The sequence below is a fragment of the Tenrec ecaudatus genome, chromosome 7, assembly GCF_050624435.1.
Source record: "Tenrec ecaudatus isolate mTenEca1 chromosome 7, mTenEca1.hap1, whole genome shotgun sequence".
Classification (NCBI taxonomy): domain Eukaryota; kingdom Metazoa; phylum Chordata; class Mammalia; order Afrosoricida; family Tenrecidae; genus Tenrec; species Tenrec ecaudatus.
Window position 1 is genome coordinate 147,854 of NC_134536.1, and position 19,278 is coordinate 167,131.

Below are 19,278 nucleotides of genomic sequence, written 5' to 3' on the forward strand. Positions count from 1 at the left end.
TCTGAGACTAATTTTTTATAGGAGTAGAAAGCCTGGTCTTTCTCCCGAGGAGTTGCTGGTGGTTTTCAACTGCTGACTACGTGGATTGCAGCCCAATGCATAACCACTACACCATGAGGGCTCTAGAAAAAATTTTTTTGACACAAATATGCTGACATTCTTTTTCAATTTGTTATTCCTGCCATTGTAGACCATATACTTTTCCGATTCAAAATAGTCAACTGTAGCCCTCTTCAGCTCATTAATGCCTAAGGTATCTATCTGTATTCAATCTCTATCTATATCATTACATTATCGATGCCTTATTTAGCCCATTCATATGGGTTATTCATATACTTCTTCATACCTCCTCATCACTAATTATTCAATCAAGTTCCTTCCAAGTCCCTAAACATAAAGGCAAATCATTAGCATATGAAACAATATGCAATCACAATTTGGCCATTTGTCCTTCTAGGCAGGGTGAATGACCAGGTGCACCACTTGAGGTTCTGGCCATTGGGAGGTTTCCCTTCACCACTGTCCAGGGAGGCCACAGAAAGGGGCCTGTAGTGCTGTTGCTGTCCACTTTCAAGTGGTACTTGCATATCATCCAGAACCATGTGTAAACTAGGCCTGTTTTTTTTCTCTCTTCCTCAATCAACTGGTCACAAGGAACTTCCCATGGGGCTGTAAGTGCACACAGGTAAAGTGGAGGGAATGTGACAGGAGTAGAGATCATGGGCACTTGGGTCACTTCTTCATGTGACTTATTGTGCCCTCAGGTTCTCCTTGAGCTTCTATATAATACTGAATTTTAATGATGAAATGATGCTGTGCACATCCAACTTATGATTATAGGTGAGACAACATCTAGTTTATGATGTGCAGCTCAGATCACCTAGTGACTTAGTGGCCCATAGTTAGACATTCAGTCTCTATGAAGGCCCAGTAACAAGCCAAATCTGTTTCTTAAAAGGAGAGTTGCTATCTGTAGAGGATAGCATGGCTTTGCCCAAGTATCTTAAGGGCCTACGCTGTGATTCACCTAGAAATCCTTCCCAAACATATCTCTCCCTCCAACTTCGGAAAAGCGGGTGGCTCTTGATGAGTTGCAAGGAGTTCCAGCATGGGAGCAATAATAAGGATGGCGCAGGATCGTGATGCAATGTTTTCTTTTGCTGTACATAGGGTCACTAGGGGCTGGAACTGACTCAATGATACCTAACAAGTGAGAATTGATGGATGGCAGTGGGTTTGGGGGTGAATCAAGAAGCTCAGTGACGTTGCTAACCTTTCAACTCCGTCAGTCACACCTCGGGCGAAAGATGAAGCTATTTGCTTCGCAAACAACTTACAGTCTTGAAAATGCTACATAATGTCCCTATAAGTAGGTAATCCAATCATAGCTGCGAACTTATTTACTTAGTTCTACCAATAAGCCAGGGGGCGTTGACTTCCGTACTAACGAGGAGCACGGGGTAGAGCGGCCCGCGCGGCGGGACCGGAAGCCGATCCGTTTCCGGTAGGAGAGGCGGGCGGGAAGTGAGGCCCGCTTCCGGTCGGGGTCGCCATCTCGCCGTGAGACAGCAGGAGGCTCAGCAGCGCGATGATGTCCTCGCTAGCTACGCTCCCGGCGCCCGGCCGCGATCTGTGGATGGAGCCTTCCTGCACCGCGGGGCCCTCGCAGCAGCGCTTCTCGCCCTACGCCTTCAACGGCGGGTAAAGCCGGAGCTCGGTCTTCCTGCCTCTCCGCGCCGCCGGCGGGGCCGAGCGGTCTCGCGTGGGGGGGTGGGGGGGCCGGGGGGGGCGCCCTCCCCTGCCTTCAGCGCGGTGGTCGCCGGGGCTCGCGATCGCGACTCCCCACGGCCTGGCCGGTCCGTGCCTCGCCCGGAGCCTGGCCGCCGCTGCGGGACCGGAGCGGAGGCGCCCTTTGGCCTCGGGGCTGGGCGCCCTCGGCGGAGGCGGCGGCCAGAGCCTTTCCGCGGCAACAGCCGGAGGCGGTCCACCTTTTCAGATAAGGCACTAGATCCGACGGCCTAGCCATTTTCTGCTCTTTACTTTGAGGAGCCCTAGTGGCGTAGTAGTTAAGCGCTGGGCTGCTATCTATTAGGTCAGCAGTTCGAAACCACCAGCCACTCCGCGGGAGAAAGATCGGGCTTTCTATTCCCGCAAACGGTAACAGTCGCAGAGACTTACAGGGGCCAGCTCTACCCGGTCCTATTGGGTTGCTATGAGTCGGTATCGACTTGGTAGCATTTAATTTGTTTTGGGGTAAGTTGAGGCAGTCAGTGCGTTTACTCGACCGTTTAAATCGTGTAAGCTTAATCTTGGGGTGTGTCTGGGAGGGTTTGACCTCAGACGCGGTCTCTGTTGCCTTAAGGTTATCTTCAAGGGGGATTTCTCTCCCCTCCCACAAAAGTCAGCCGTATTTGAAGTGATACCTCGCTAAAGAATCAGGGCTGTGGAGCTATGAGTTGAAGCAGTGGCAGTAGTTTATTAACCAAATTTTATGCATTAAGACACACCCTGTTTGAATAAACAAAACCACCGATGATTGGTGCCTTAGGACTATGAAGCATTGTTGTGGGATTACTGGGCATGTAGGAATTTTGATTTCGTCCTGGCTGTGAAAGAAGAGGCTATCTGCTCCTTTAAAATGTACAGCCTCAGAAATCCTCTGTAGGATCGAATTGTGCCCTGGCGGTGAGTTTTGAGGGGTTTTGACCCTGTAAAGGGTACTTTGCCCATCTTTCTGGATGCCCATTTCATAGCTATTGAACCCCCTTATGGGGAGACTGAAAACTCTTTTGAGTTGCAGGCAGTTAGCCGATTTGATCCCGGTATCCACTCCCAGGAGTCCCTTAGCTGGACTGAGCCTGAGCTGAGCCATACTGCGTTGTAGTACCACCACTGGTGTGAGTAAGGAAGGTGCCATGCATGGGCTTTGTCAGACTGTTAGAAATTCTCTGTGATAACATCTCACAGGGCTTTGCACTCCCGACTCATCGCTCACTTTTTCACCCCTTGTATGCTAACTTCAGGCATTACCCACAAATGTTAATTTCTTGAGATTTTTTGATTATTATATTTTATCAATCTTTGTTCTGAAGTGTTTATTACTGCAGGCTCTCAAAGCTCCACCCTTTGCATCTCCAAACAGGGCTGGCTTCCTTCCTGTCTTGTCAAGACTTGTAAAGTATTTTCTCCTTGCTTAGATGACTTTGCATGGTTTCTTGTAATTCCCAAATTGTTGGCAGTGCCTTTGGGATCCTCTCTCTGCCTGATGGCATGGAACCCTGAGGTCCCTCTACCTGCTTGTGCAAAAAGGGCCCCTAAACAGACTGCTTGAATGTGCTCTATATGGTACCTCCTTCCTTTTGGCCGTCCTTGGCTCCTACAGAGCTGTAGCTCAATCGCACCTTAGTGGTTACAGCAGCCATCAACCAGAATGTGTCCAGGGCCACACAGCTAGTGTGTGGCAGCGGCAGCTTTCTCTGTTGTGAACAAGAATCCAGACTTGGAGGCTTCCCTAGAGGGAGAGTTGGAGAAAGCTCCACTATGCCTGGGCACCCCTCCGTGCCGTTGCCTTGTGAGAACAGCCAGTACCTGCAGGGTGCCCATTGTATGCCAGGTGTTGATCTGAGGACTTCACATTATTTAGTATCTCCTGTTAGGGTGCCTATTGTACAGGTGAGGAAATGGCGCTGAGAAGTTAAGGAACTTTCCCCAGTCTTATCTGCTGAGTGGAAAGACAGCTACTTCTAGAGCTCAGGCTATTCGTCTCCCAGTAAGTCACTTAGAGAACACTGTGCATCTTGTGGGTGCCTGGCCCTCCGGGCAGGGCTGAGCCTGCTGGAGGTGGAAGATCAGTGGCTTTCCTGTGTCTCCACTGGGAGTCAGCACGCGGGTATTCACCTGTCGTTTTAGCAGGTGGCTTCTCGGCTTCTCATTGGCCGCTCCTCCTTCCTGTACTCCCTTACTTGCTTGGAGACCAGTCACCAGATTGAGGAGTTCAGTAAATTTTTCTCTTTATTTTTGAACAGGTTTATTGGCACTTCATCCACATGTCATACAAGTCAATAATTTAGTCAAAAAGAATTATACAATCATCACCACAGCATTTTCTTCTTCCTTGTGCTCATTGTTATTTATGTAATTTTTTCTTCTAATTGTGGCAAAAAGTATACACAAAAAACATTATCCAATCGAACAGCTTCTACATGTTTAATTCAGTACCGTTGATTATACTTTTTGTGTTATACAACCATTACTGATAATCCTGTTCCAAATTATTGTACCACCATTTGCATAAACTCAGTGCCCCCTAAGCAAAGTCTTCCTCCTGATTCACCCATGGTAACTTTGGTTTGTTTCTTTTTCAGTAGTTTTCTTGATATATTGTCCACATATCCTAAACTTCCATAGATATATCTCCTTAAAAGAGTTGGTTGAACAATCAGTTTCTCCCTCATTCTGCATTCACTGTTTGCTCCCCAAGCCCCCTCACCAACCCTACCACCCTTCATATCCCCGATAATCATCGAATCAGCTAGTGCAGGGGTCCTCAAATCTTTTAAACAGGGGCCAATTCACTGTCCCTCAGACCTGTTGGAGGGCCGGATTATAGTTTAAAAAAAACAAACTATGGACAAATTCCTATTCACACTGCACATACCTTATTTTGAAGTAAAAAACAAAACGGGGCAAAAACACCCAGTGGCCTGGATAAATGACTTCGGCAGCCCGCAGTTTAAGGACCCCTGAGCTAGTGTATGCATCCACTCCTGTGCTTCACAAACCGGGAAACTCAAGAGAACAAACAAAAAATACAGCAAAACAAAATGGCAATAGAAATAAAAGTAAAGAGTAAGAAAGAAAAGACCACCATCGATATTTCAAAAAGCCAGAGAAGAAATTTCTGTTCTGGAACAGGTGAGAAATATTTGAGCCTAGAGCAAATTCAAGTTGGGTCAAGAGGGAGGTCATCTGACCAAGTACCATATTATACCATGGTTTGATCTACCATTATCAAGTTTACAGTAATCCGTCTGATAGTAAAGCTGTTTCAGTACCTCCCCTATGTTCAGAGGGGTCTGCCAGAGGTGCTCACAATTTAAGCTCTGGCACTTTCCCTTCGTCACGTTTGGATTTTGTTCTTTGTTATCTGGATCACACAGGCTGGTGTGCTTCTTCCTTGTGGACTTAGTTGACGCCTCACTTAGATGGCTGCTTGTTTGAATACAAGCCTTTAAGACCACAGACACTGTTCCTCTTGAAAGCCGCGCACTATCTGCTTTCTTTCCCATACTTTGATGTGGGACCTTTATCTGCAGTGCTCTCTTCATGGCCATGTTAACGTGTGGTCTTTTTCCCTCAGCACCGTACTGGCAATTGCTGGAGAAGACTTTTCAATTGTTGCTTCTGACACTCGGTTGAGCGAAGGATTCTCAATTCACACCCGGGACAGCCCCAAATGTTATAAACTGTAAGTACATGTCTTAGCACACATTTCCCAACTCCTCTATGGGTTCGTGGGTTTAGATTTGTTTTGGAGAGCTTATTTTGCATTTTCTGTAGAAAACAGTCTTCTAAATTGGTATGTCCAAATAATTTGTTAGCATACAATTTTCTGAAATTTGCCACATTCAGGAACCAACAGTGCTGTGTTAACCTAGTGTTTGTTTTTCAAATCCTGTGTGGTGGAATGAGTTATTTTCTGTGGCCTTTTGCCTTGTTTTTAAAGGGGGCAGTTTGTGAGATTGCCCCTCCTCCGATCCTTAGGTGGTAATACTCTGAGCTTAGTTCTTTGGAGAGTTTGTTACTTTTGCCTAGGGAAGAAGCCAGGCCCCATCCGCAGAAAATGCCAGTTCCTGTGCTAGTAATTGGATCCACTTGGGGCACATCAATAGGATTAGTCAGTTTAGCCCATTGAAAGGCTTGTTCAGTTATTCATGCAAATAATGACACGAGAGTTTGCCAGTTGGATCAACCCACTTGTTCCTGTGAGGAGTCAGCCTTGCAGAGACAGGAGGTCAGGCTGGGGAAGAAGTAGGGTGAGGGAGTTCCGAGAGGGGCCAAGGCGACAGTTCTGCTCCGAAGCGGCACTTTGTACAACAGAAGGAAATGCTCTCCTGGTCCGGTAGGTGGGTCTTGTGAGACAGATGTTTACTTGTGTTTTGTTGACTGTGCAGATGAACGCGGCTCTGTGGATCTTGGAAACTGGATAACCTGGGATTTCAGAACACTTAATTGTGCTTACACGGGTCCAGAGGCAATCATTCACACAGAACCAAGGGGTGCTGTGTGGTTTAGAATCCCGAAAGGGTGTGCCTTAGGTATCTCTCCTTTGACCATGCTTTGTATGGTGACAAGTACTCTGAGAAGTTGGACTGTGTGAGAAGACAGTGGTGGGGATGAGAGGAAGGCTTACTAACAATCTTCAGATGACACAACCACTCGCCACAAGGAGGAGTCCTGAAAACATTTGCTGGTGAAGATCAAAACCAGCTCCCTGCTGTTGGTTCCAGCCCATAGGACGGTTAGAACTGCTCCCGTGGGGTTCGGAGGCTATAAGTCTATGGGGACAGAAAGCCTCATCTTTCTCCCACAGAGTGGCTGATGGGTTTGAACTGCTGATTTATGGTTAACAGCCTAACACATAATCCACTGCGCCACCAGGGTCCCTTACCTCATCCTAAAACAAAAGTCCTCACGAATGGACAAGTAGACACCTTGTGGTAAATGGAGAGAAGGTTAAAGTCAAGGACTTCAACTCCCATGGAAGCAGCAGTTAGGGACTCACACGACGGAATGCCTTGGGCATGTCTGTAAAAGCAAAGCTGTCCTCTTGGGGGCTGAAAGTGCTGATGAGAGGAGCACTGGGGCTGCCACACTGGAGTGGCTACTGGCCTCCGCAAGTCAGTCAGCAGCAGAGCCTGACTGCATGACCCAGAGAGCTGGCCTGCCCAGGGAAGGGAGTGAGGCTGTGTGCTGCCTGAAGCTGTAGCTGACAGCTTCCAAGTGAATCCAGCCCCTCGGGGTAGCCTGTCCCTCTCCTAGTAAACCATGTGGCCAAGGGCCGTGCGTCCGTGCTGTGCGACACTAGTAAATGGCCTGGATGGACGATGGAGAAGTTCATCCGAACCAGCTCTGCGCTCAGCATTATTAGCGAAATAATACATCTACCCCCGTCTCTTATCCTAGAGGTCTCCAGTTGTACAGCAAAGGTGAACAAAAGAATTTCTTAGTGAAGTGCCATCGGCTAAATTGATCCAGGAGCGCTTCACTATAATTACTTTATCAGGTCATTCTGTTTTTCTTTTAATTGACTTTATTTGCCTTTTTTCTTTTGGAGAAAGTTACAGGTATAAAGGTACAAGCAGTTGAAGCTTTGCAAGGTTTAAATGACTCAGTACTCATACTGCCTGTGGCCCACAGGTTCCAGTATATTCTGACCCATGGTTTCTGTCCTGAGTGCAGTTTGCACAGAACCAGGACGCAGACTTCAGTGGATACTTGCAGCACATGTGGCCATATTTCATAAGCCTTCAGTGAAATAAACCATGGCCAGTGACATGAGGTTGACTTCTAAACCATCTTTGTTTATATATACAGGCTGTTTCAGACAGTTACTTTTAGAAACTACATAATTAAATTTGAAGTTAAGTATTCGTTTATTTTCCTCTATTCTCAAAGACACATATTTTGGTTTTTAGTATTATTGGCATATAGTTCACATATCATGCAATCCAGTAGGTTAAAGAGTTGTCCAGTCATTACCACAATCAAGTATAGAACATTTTTTTCTTTCTTGTGCTCATTGTTTGTAGACATCTTTGATTCTGTCATCCATTCATTAATGCATTAGATCTTGAAAAAAAATTTTGTTCACACACTTAGTATTTTTAGTGAGAGTGTTTTTAATATACATCGAGAGATCACTTTAGGGCAGCAGTGGTTTGCATTAAACCATTTTGGAGCTGCTAAAGTGTTTGTGCTTCGTCCGTAAAAGCGAGTTTTGCCTGAATTGTCATAGGGAGGGGCTGAGCCGAGCTTTGGGTGCTTTGGTGAGCAAGGAAGAAGCATCACTTCCTCCCTTGTCCTTGACTGGCCCTCACGGTGACTGGAAAGGCGGCAGACACCCGTGTCCATCTCTTCAGTCCCTCTGACCACATCCACCTTGAACGCCCTCACCCGCTCACCACTTCCTTTGTGGGCCTGGCAATTGTTGTCCCACTTGTGCAGTGCAGCTTCTTACCTGGGAGACGCTGCTTTCTCTTATCATTTTGGTGGGAGTTGATGTGAACACCTCCTTAGAAAATGTTTTGGCTGGAGATGAAGTCATTAGAACAGCAGCAGTCACTTGCGAGTCTGTGCAGACATCACCAGAAGTTGCAGCTGCTCAGGTCTCACCCGGTGCCTTCATGAATGTCATGTCTACTCAACGTTGGCTCTTTGCGCGAAAAGACTCGTCCCTTCATCGTGTCCGGGTGTGCAGGAATGCCTTCTGGCAAAGTTCTAAGGTTCGGTCCAGCCATGTAGCGCTCCTCTTAGTGGGACTGGACCAGGTGATGCTGGCATGCCCCGGATGCCGTGCTGCCTCCTTGGGGGATGAGTCCAGCCGTGGAGGTACAGTGCCTCGGGAGCTGAAGGAGGAAACTTTTCCTTGTGGTCTCTGCTTGGGCTCAGTGACAAGTGGACTAGGTTTCCTCTTGTTTCAAGATTTAGGAAGTCGCTTTTGGGACACATGGTTGAATTCATGTGAGTGTACTTTGATTAAGGTGGTCTCTTCTTTATTTTGTTTGAGGGATTCTTACAATGAGATGTGTGCTGCCTTTGCACCGTGGTGAGTCATGACAGCATGAGCTGCTAGCTCACGTCAAAGGGGTGTGCTTCTGCCTTTCACCTGGTTCTGTCCAGTTGCCCTTCCAAATGTCCGGACACCCATTTTATACGGCTTCACCAATGTCAGACATGACTGACCTTAGAAAATATCAGTCAAATGACAGCAGTGGTTTCTAGTTAGATCTGGTCAGTGGATACAGTAGAGGGCCAATGCATTTCTTTCTGTTATTGTCACTTTCTCTCATTGGCTGTTAGTGCTGGTGCTCGTGTGTGCCACAGCCGCCCTTCCCAGCCCGCTCTAGTCCACTCGCTGTTCCACGTCGCCCGGTCCCACCTGTGAGCTTTCCTGCAAGGGTTCCTCATGGGATACAGGGGTCCAGGTCCTAGTCACGTTGGTCAACAGCAGGCAAAGTTGCCCACATTTGTCTTTATCTTGCCTGTGCTTTTGCAGAACAGACAAGACGGTCATTGGGTGCAGCGGTTTCCATGGCGATTGTCTCACGCTGACGAAGATCATTGAAGCAAGACTAAAGGTGTGTGTGTGTGTATGTGCATGCATGCGTGTGTCTGCCCACCCACGCTGTTAACTAGTCATGACTGGCTCTCAAGGCCTGCAGCACAACTGGCGAGGCAGGTCTATGCCCAAGGTTTGGGATGAGGCTGCTGGTGGGTCACTGGGGCAGGGCCCTGAAGGGTTGGCAGCGTTTCTTCTGCAGAGGCTCTTCTATCTAAAGTGGGCAAACCAAGCCATTGTTGTGTGTGCAGACTGACGGCAGCTCAGCCGAGCTTTTGGTCCAGAGCGTGGTGTGGGGCCGCCTACCAGCATGTTTTCCTCAGTAGTCAGTTGGTTGTGGAGAAGCTCTCGTGTGTGTGGCAGCGATGGGCTACAGAGCTGAGTGTCACGGGTGGGGCGCCACACTGGCCTCTGGACCAGACGGGCATTCTGGAAGAGGAGAGTCAGAGGGAGAGCGTGAGGGTAGGCTTTGGGTGCAGATGGAGCAGTTGGTGGGTTCAGATAGTGGGCCTTGTTAGCAGCTGAGTGCTTGAGCCACTGTGCTACCAGGGCACCTTTGTGGACCTCGCCACACAGGGGGCACGGAGCACAGTCAGAGGGGCTCACGCTTGCTTTTTGTTGGGCAGCAGTGGTCTTTCCAGCTTCGGGGACTTTGCCTTCCTTGCAGTTTGTTTTATACAGTGGCGCCGGTGGCTAGACCAGGGCACTGGCGGTAATGCAGTGGAATAAGGAAAGAAGGGCCTGGAAATCTTTCCTGACAGTGCAGACGCAGCTGACCTCAGGGCCCTTGGCAGCTTTTCCCTGGGAATGCTGTGGGCACAGCTGACCGTGGGCCCTCTGCTTTGTCTGCCCAGTCTCACTCCTCAAACGGGCGTGCTGTGGCAGAGATCAGTGAGCCTGGATTCGTGCACACCTGGGCTTGGTTGATTGGATTCTGAGGGTCTGATGGACCCAGTAGCGTGGGAACCTCTGTTGTACTGAGTGCCAGCTCTGGGCACATGGCCCCTTGTACCTGCTCTGGGCTCCTATATTGGCTCTGGGCACCTGGTACCTGTCCTGGGCACCTGATCCTCTCACCTGTGCTAGGCAGCTGGTCGGTCCCCTGTACCTGCTCTGGTCCCCTGTGCCTGTCCGGGACACCTTCCCTATACCCACTCTGGATACCCGCTTGGTCTCCTTTAGGAGCGGCTGCTGCCTGCACAGCTGGTCATCTGTGGAGGGACTGCACCCAGCTACCTTGGTGGGGCTGTAGCGTACAGGAGACAATATGGGCCCAGGGAGCAGGGCTGTGTTCTTTCGCCCTGCCAGTCTAAACATGGAGGGCAGGAGATAGCCTGCAGGTGTGGCTGCCAGGCCAACCTGTATCTTCAAGAGCTGAAGGCAGATTGAGTGTACCTGATGGCCCCATGGCAGGGTGTAGTGGGCGGTGTTTTGTCCGAGAGGGCTTCTGGCTGAGGCTTGTCTCCCGGTCCTGCAGATGTACAAGCACTCCAACAACAAGGCCATGACCACTGGGGCCATCGCCGCCATGCTCTCCACCATCCTCTATTCACGCCGCTTCTTCCCCTACTACGTCTACAACATCATCGGCGGGCTCGATGAGGAAGGTAGGTGGCTCCCCCCAGGGCCCAGAGGGGTAGCTGCTGGGTGGTGAGCTGGAGTCGGGCGTCCTGTGTAGCTCAGGAGCGAGTGCATTAGCATGCTTTTCTCACAGGATGTTAGCTGGCAGAGCTTACCCTGTCGTATCCCCCCAGTAACGACAGCAAACATTGCAGTCAGTGTTAACAAGTGTCCAAGGTGCTCCAGTGTGGGAGTGGTGGGGGGAACCCCGTGGTCTCAGTCAGAACATATGGCCTTGGACCACCTGTCTTATTACTTTGTCTCCATCTTGTTTCTGATTCGAAACCTTGTCACCTGCTTGGTCACTCTGTCACCGGACTGACTGGGGGATTGCTGGGCCCCCGGTCCTCACTCCGTTCCTTGTCTCCCACTTAAAACAATAGGGTGCCCAGTGCACTCTCAGCCGTGCTCCCATTTTCCTGGAGGGGCATTTCTTGACCTGAGTTTCTGTACCGGCTGTTTTTTGTGGGTGTGCCCCGCCCCCACCCCACACACCCACATCCGTACCCACACACCCTCTGCAAAGGCTGCCTGCTCCCTCCCCGTGTTGGCTTCCTGAACACTGGGCCCCAAGTTCGCATCTGGATTGATTTTCTTCTCTCGGTAAAGACTGCCCAGCAGGTTTCTGATTCCAGGAGTCTCGGAACAATTGAGCCGCAGTGTTCTACAGCTGCAAAGTGCCCATCTCCACCCATGTCTCTTCCCCAGCGTCATCCTCTCTCGTGCTCCCACCCCAGGATTAGCCACTAATTCTAGGTAGTTGTGTCCTTCGTGTTACCTGTCTCTTGTCTTGCTCTCTTAGTGTCTAACTCCCAGTTCAAAGCTTCACAGAATTGTTTATTTCCAGAAGCTTTTCTTTTCCTGTTTTTAATTCACAATTTTATTTTCCTTACTTTTCAATAAGTGTCCGTCTTTGAAGGGCACAGCATTGCACGAATTCTGTGTCCTGTGGCCTTAGCAGGAAGGCTGCTCTGGAAGGGGGCTGCAACTGCCACTGCTCCTATGGGCACGAGTCACCTTTGCCCAGATGACCCTGGTTTTGTTAGGTTTGCCGCCAGCACTCACTGTGTGCTTGGTACATAGATGCACATCTTTTCCCTAAATAGAACCCAGTTTCACTTGGGGTGGAAACACCTTCCACTTTAAGAAGAGCCGTGTGGTTCCAGAGACCCATTGATAGCCTGCAGACTTGGCCGTGGAGTGGAGCCTTGCAGAAACATTTGCTGTTTGGAGTCCTGTTTCCAGCAGGCTCCAATGTGGCGGGGAAGCGGGTTTGCCTTTTTAAACACCTTGCTTTTCAGTGGGTACAGCTGCTCTCTACAGTTTATCGAGGTTTTGTTTTGTTTTTTTGTTTGTGTATTTCTGGCATCTCTCTTATAAATACAGACCTCCTTTTAATTCCTCTTGGCCTTATTCGGGTGGTCCATTTTACAAGAACGTCTGAACCACTTGGCTGTGCGAATCTGTCCTGGCTGATGGGGCTGAGGGTCCTACACCTGACAGACTCCCTGGGAGGCAGGCTCTGCAGCCTTTGGTGCACAGGATGGGCATGTACCCTGGAGGAAGAACAGTGGCTAGAGGTTTCTGCTCTCTTTCTACCAGTTTCTCATCAGCGTTCCTTCCAGCCCTTTGCCCTGCCCCTTGGTGAGCCCAACGTTCATACCCAGAGCTGAGAGACTGCATTTGCAGGGGGCGGCCTGGAGGGTGGCATCCACAGCACCGATGTGGCCACCCGGCCTGAGATCTCTGCTCCCACTGCTGTTGGCACTCTTCTTCCCCAGATTACAGCCAGGGACGGCAGTGCACATGAGAGCTTCACACTCCGAGAGGTGCTCCTTGTGTCCCTCAGTCGGACCTGCTATGCACATACTGACACAGGTGGCGTGCTGACACAGGTGCCTGCACTCCCTACTGCTGACACGGCCGTTGTTCAGCATCACTGGGTGCACAACATGGGCCACACTGAAGATGACTGCGACAGGATGCCCTTAGGTGCCCACCTCTTGTTCTTCCAGCTCTGCTTGGTAACCCTGGGGGTGATCGTGGACAGCGAAGCTGCTGGCTCAGCATGTGACCCACCGCACTTGATGACCCACCGGGGCGGAGGCCTCTGTGTTCTTGCTTGTGGCTGGTTAGTTCTAAAATGTTTGCCCAGTACCTCTTAGCCAGCTTTAGTCTGGTCAGACGTATTTTATTGCAGTCGGGCAGCTTATCTTTGCTGGCCGTTTGCCTGTCTTATTCAGGCTGCCCACACGGGAACCTCTGCTTCCTCCTCCCTTGCAGCCTTGCCTTTTCCTGGTGGACTTAGAGGCCCTTGTCAGGTCACTTGCTCGTCTCACTGGGACACTCACCATGCAGGAGTGTCTGCTGTACTCGGTCAGCCTGCCCCTTTTGTGGCTGAGATCCTTTATCTTGTCAGGCAGGGCCTCCCCACTCCAGCAGCCTATTTCCTATAAGGGCATTATCCCCTGGTCATGACCATTGGGGTCTGTGGTGTGAGCAGCTGGCAGGTTGCTTTGTTCTGCATTTGCCTTTGCTGGCGGGTCTTAGGTGCTGTGCTGTACTTGTGGCCCACGTCCACGCTCCTCCTCCTCCTCCTCCTCCTCCTCCTCCTCCTCCTCCTCCTCCTCCTCCGCGGCTGCCGCTGCTGCATGAAATGGTGGTTCTTTGTTGTAGCAAGTACAAAGCAGGGGCCGCATCTTGGGCAGAACTGGTTTTTGGTGTGTGGCATTTTGTTGCTCTGATAGAGACTTCTTGTTAAGCACTAGTTGTGTGGCTCTGCTGTCGAGGAATGTGTGCCCTGTCTCACACACTGGAACGCTGACACGTTTCTGAAGTCGACTAGAGCTTGGGGCAACAAGATGGTCAGCAGCAGCAGGTAGCTTGCAGAGCTTCCTGGTGGCAGACCTGCTTAGGGGAGAAGCAGGCAGGCACTTGCAGTCGTGTGGGCTTGGGGGTAGGCCAACTTGGGGTGCCAGCCCTGACTGCATCTGTGCCAACATATGGGACCACTTCAGCCAGCATCACTCATGGCTCCTCTGAATGCAGCTCTAGTGGCTGTGACGGGTAGCGTGTCCTCACAGAACCTGTTCTCTCCCCAGGGAAAGGCGCCGTGTACAGCTTTGACCCAGTGGGATCCTACCAGAGAGATTCTTTTAAGGCTGGGGGCTCGGCCAGTGCCATGCTGCAACCGCTGCTTGACAACCAGGTACCCGCTCGCTCCCCATCTGCTCCTATATGCCCTGTGTCCAACTTGAAGGTGTATGGCGGGCAGTCCAGATGCTGGTGGCTGGAGCTGCTCTGTTGGACTGTTCACATCCCCCTTTGTCCTGTCCACTCAGGTTGGATTTAAGAACATGCAGAACGTGGAGCACGTCCCCCTGTCCTTGGACAGGGCGCTGCGCCTGGTGCGGGATGCCTTCATCTCTGCTGCTGAGCGAGACGTGTATACGGGGGACGCCCTGCGCATCTGCATCGTCACCCGGGAGGGCATCCGGGAGGAAACTGTGCCCTTGCGGAGGGACTGAGCTGCCCACACTGTCCCTGTGGCTGTGTTCTCTGCAGCCTCGGTGATCTTTTTTATGGGAGTGGCCAGCCTACTTCATTAAAGGTTTCTGGGCATACTATGACCATGTCGTCCTCTGTGTCTCCCCATTGTTTCAGGGATAAAGCCTTCCATAAGCACTTTTTCCTTAAGTTAATGAGCCAGGTGTATATTGCAGAAAAGGCAACTTAGTGGCCACTGCATCACTTTATGTGATCAGTTTATTCTGAGGGGCCCGCTTAGGTTTTGTTTATCTGGGTAGACTAGAGAAATCCAGAGACACTCATGTGTATGAGAAAGAGGTTTATATACAAGAGCAATTGCATACTGAGAAAACATCCCAGCCCAGTCCAGATCAACTCCTTAAGTCTGGTATTAGCCCATATATCTAATACCAGTAAACAAATTCCTCTTAAGACTCACGCAGTATATGCAGTGATGCCGAATGCAGGAAGATCCCAGGCTAGTGGGTAGAAAGTCTTATGAATCTAATAAGGGTGGAAGCATCTCAGTGCTGGCAGGGATCTCCATGTGGCTTCCTCCAGTTCCAGGGCTCTGGCTCCATTGGCATAGCTCCATGTAGCTTGTCAAAGGAATGTCTCTCAGGGAGACCAGCAGAGTGTGTAGTGTGTATCTGACCTCGAGTAATACATCAGTCTCCCTTGTGCCTCCAAATCCGGTCATCAAGCTGCAGCTTGATTTGACAGGCTAGGCTCCACCCCTTCGAAAGTGGATAGGAGATTATGTCACTCACAGGTTTTCTCATATCCAGGCAGTGTGCCATCAGTTTGGGTTGTCTTTAACCCACCCAAAGGGGCTGCTCGTCTTGGATTGTGACTTCATGGGTTTAAGTGGAATATCTTGGGAAGTTTATTCCTGGCATTGTAGAGAAATCAGGTTAGGATGGGTGGTTGTTTTGGAGGAATAGCTCCAAGGAATTAACCAGAGTAGATGTAGAACTGTAAAGACCTTTGGTTCCTATTGGGAGTGTCTCCCACCTGAATTTAGAAACCATCTCAAAAAGGAAGATGGCACATTTAACACAGATGATTGAAGACCAGGTGAGTTTGACAACCAACGATGTAGAACATAATGAGCCATGGAAATAAAGGGAAGGGGGAAAAAATATGGCAGAAGACTTGCCCTTGAAGGTCCTACAGCTACTGGAAGAAATGATGAAGTAGAACAACAGCAAAATTTCAAAATCGGTATCCTAAGCATTAGCTGAAATTAACTGATACTGGCCATTGTGAGTCTAAATCATATGGCTCACTCTGCCAGGAATGACGCAACCGGGATGGGGTTGCATTCGTTGTTAAAAAGGACATTTCAACATCTTTTGAAGTACAGTGGAATCTGTGACAGGATTGATTATGTCTGCCCTCATAGGTGGACTCCAATCAATACAACTTCAAATTTATACCCCAGCCATGAAAGCCAGTGATGAAGAAATTGAGATTCTACCAATATCCTAAGTTGAACCATGAACAAACGTGATTAAGATGCATTGATAATTACAGGCAATTGGAATGCAAACAATGGGGGAGGGGCAATAGTTGGAGAATATGGGCCCGGTGATAGAAATGAAGCTGGAGATCACATGTAGAACTCGTTCATAGAAAATAACTTTCCAACAGCACCAATAATAGCCATTGACATGGCCTCCAGATGGGATACACAAATCAAATCTACTACTTCGTGGGGAGGGATGGTGGAGAAGCGCAGTAGTTGCTAAAAGTAGGTCACAGGCCCACTGTGGACCAGATCATCAATTTCTCATATATGTTTAGGTTGAAACGAAACAAGTCCACAAGAGCTAAAATATGACCTTGAGTCCCCCCTCCGCCATAATTTTGAGAAGAACTCAAGCATAGATTTGATGCCTTGAACAAACACAACAAGACCTGATGAGCCGTGGGATGACAACAAAAAGTGAAAGGTCACTAAAAAGGAGAGAAAGAAAAGATCAAAATGGATGTCAGAAGAGACTGAAGCAAAAGCAAGAGGATGATATCAGCCTGAATACAAAATGTCAAAGTCAAATACAATGAAATGCGCAAGGACCTAGATTTAGAAAACCAAAAGGGAAGAATATGCTCAACATCTCTTAAACTGAAAGAATTGGAGAAAAACCTCAAGACAGAACTTTGAAAATTTCTGTGGGCAAAATATTGAATAATGTGGGAAGCAGCAAAAGATGGAAAAAATCAGTCACTACCAAAAAGAACTAGTTGAGAACACACCATGTCTAGAGGTAGCATAAGAGAAAGCCTCGCTGGTGCTGAAGGAAGAAGTTCAAGCTGCACTGAAAATAGCCAAAAACAAGGCTGCAGGAAGTGATGGAATACCAATTGAAATGATTTAACAAGCCTGTGAAACACGAAGCACTCACTACTAGTCTGCCAGGAAATTTGGAAGACTGCTACTTGGCCAAATGGTTGAAAAACTGTAAGGTCTCTCGCTCCGGGCTAGATTTAAACCTCAGTCGCTTGGCTCCACATGAGAAAGAATTCACACCGAAGCCTGGCACGTGATCCAAGTGAATTTAATGAGAGTTAAAAGATGCTTCAGGTTTTAGGCGGCACCCATAGGATTCCTTTTGACCATGCAGCCTGGCAGAGACTGCTCAGGGTCACGCAAAGATCTCCCAAGTTTTCCTCCCACAAAGACCCCTCTCCCTCTCGGTTCCTGCCTTTTAAAGGATTCCCGGGGGAGGCGTGGTGAACGATCCCAGGTGGGTCCCATTGGCTGAATTGCAATCACCTGGCCCAGGTGGGCTGATCCAGGTTTAATGCCCATCCGTGCCCACTGGCGGGAAAATCCAGCTTTGTCCTATGCTGGCTCTTCTGGGCATGCGTTAATGGACATCCCAGTCCCTAGGCTAAGCTACCTAACGAAACCTCCATATTTGGATCCATTCCAAAGATAGGTGACCCAATAGAATGCTCAAGCCTATAGAACAGTGTCCTTAATATCTGAGTAAATTTTGCTGAAGAACATCCAACAATGGTTGCGGCTGTACATTGACAGGAGTCTGCCAGGGGTTGAGGCACAATTCAGAAGAGGGTGTACAACAAAGGATATCATTGGTAATGAGTGATGACGGAGCTTGACTGAAAGAATGCCAGAAAGATGTTAACTTGTGTTTTATTGACCTTGCCAAGGCATTCACCTGTGCATCATAAACTGGACAGCCTTGAGAAGAATGGGAATTCTAGAGAACTTCATTGTGTTCCTGTGGAGCCTGTACAAGCAAGGATCAGGAAGCAGTTGTGTGAACAGAGCAAAGGAATGCTATAGTGTGAAATCAGAGTGTGTGTCAGGGTTGCACTATTTCACTATAGTTTTTCTGTGTGCTGAGTAAATAAAACCTGAGAAGCTGGACTACCTAAAGAAGAATGAGGAAGGGGGAGAAAATGGCGACCAGATAGGACTCATTCTGGATCTCCTGCTGCCAGACCAGAAAATCGGGAGGTGAAGGAAATGGGGAGATGGAGTCCTGAAATTACAACTAAGGTGCCAGGGTTTCTCCTGAATCCCTTTTTGTGTGGGATTTCCACTCACAGAGCAAACCAAGAATGCTTTAAAGTGCTCTAGCTTTGGCGAGCCCGCAGGCGCCAGCTGTGCCCTTGCCAGGAATAGCGATTTCTGCAGGCAGATGCCCGAGGGGACAGAATCCCAGACACGAGAGAAACCTCACTCCGGAGCTCTCTGCATGGTTGACTGCCTTGAGCCCACAACAAGTGGAATGGTGGATAGCCATTATTTAGAATAAAAGAAAAAATACTGTATTAGGAAGATTGCAGTGTGGGAGAAAAAACCCCAGAAAGTTGGGAGTCCAGGGAACAAATGTAGTTCCAATTGACTGAGAAGGAAATAACCCTCATAATAAGCTGGATTTCCCCCTCTGGGAGCCAGCTTGACAGCCCCCAAATTGGAGCACATCTCAAGCAAAAAAAAAAAAAAAAGGGTGAAATATATATTATTGGTTTAAAACTCAAACCCAAGTCTGATTGCTCAGCTCCAAGGAGCACAGATGAAGGGACCAGTCCTGCTGCGTGACGTCGAAGACAGAGCTGAACGAAGCCTGGCCCGGCTTCAAAGAAGCTGGACGGTGGGAGTTGGCTGCCCAAACCCGCTCTTGACATGTATTTGGACTTGTTTGATTGGCCTTGCCGTAATTATTTGGAGTGCTTTTGGGCAAGATTCTAAAAAAGGTTATCATCCTCTTCCCACGTTTTTTCCCTTTCCTTATCTTGGTTACCGCATAGGGGGCAGAACACGGCATCCCCCTCCAGGAAATAACCCAAAGAGAAATATAGTTCCTGGCCCTGATTTACCTTATACGAGGGCTTACAATGAAAATGGCATAAGAATAGTTAACAAAGAAAGGTGTACAAGTTCCTTTTAGTAGTTTAAGTTTTATGGAATGGTTAGCAAGAAGAGGGCCTCCGTGATGTTTGAAGTCCACTGAAGCAAAGCTACCTATTGTGAGGCAACTCCTACCTTGGTACAGAAAGACTTTGGGGAGTTTAATTTATGGGAACTTAGTGGAAAAGTAAGAACAAGAAAAGAAAGCCTTAGAGGAACAGCCTAAGACAGAACAGCCAAAGCCTGTCAAGTAATTTTTGATAATGAAAAGTATTAGTGCTTTATTGATTTCATAGTTAGAACAATGCGCCCTAGTTGGTTGAAGTGTGCTCAGTTAATGTTAGAAGGTTTATGTCTATCATCCTTGTATGAGAAAGTTTTAGTTTCAAGATGTACTAAATTT

General features: G+C 48.7%; 1 protein-coding gene across 1 annotated transcript; it reads left to right on the top strand.

Annotated features, from left to right (window-relative positions):
• Window positions 1-1,515: 1,515 nt before the first annotated feature.
• On the top strand, window positions 1,516-14,589 carry PSMB1 (proteasome 20S subunit beta 1). The gene is made up of 6 exons (XM_075554233.1): window positions 1,516-1,701; window positions 5,360-5,467; window positions 9,278-9,359; window positions 10,818-10,947; window positions 14,062-14,168; window positions 14,302-14,589. The coding sequence occupies exons 1-6, from the start codon at window positions 1,589-1,591 to the stop codon at window positions 14,485-14,487; spliced, it is 726 nt and encodes a 241-aa protein (XP_075410348.1). The 5' UTR covers window positions 1,516-1,588; the 3' UTR covers window positions 14,488-14,589.
• The last annotated feature ends 4,689 nt before the right edge of the window (window positions 14,590-19,278 follow it).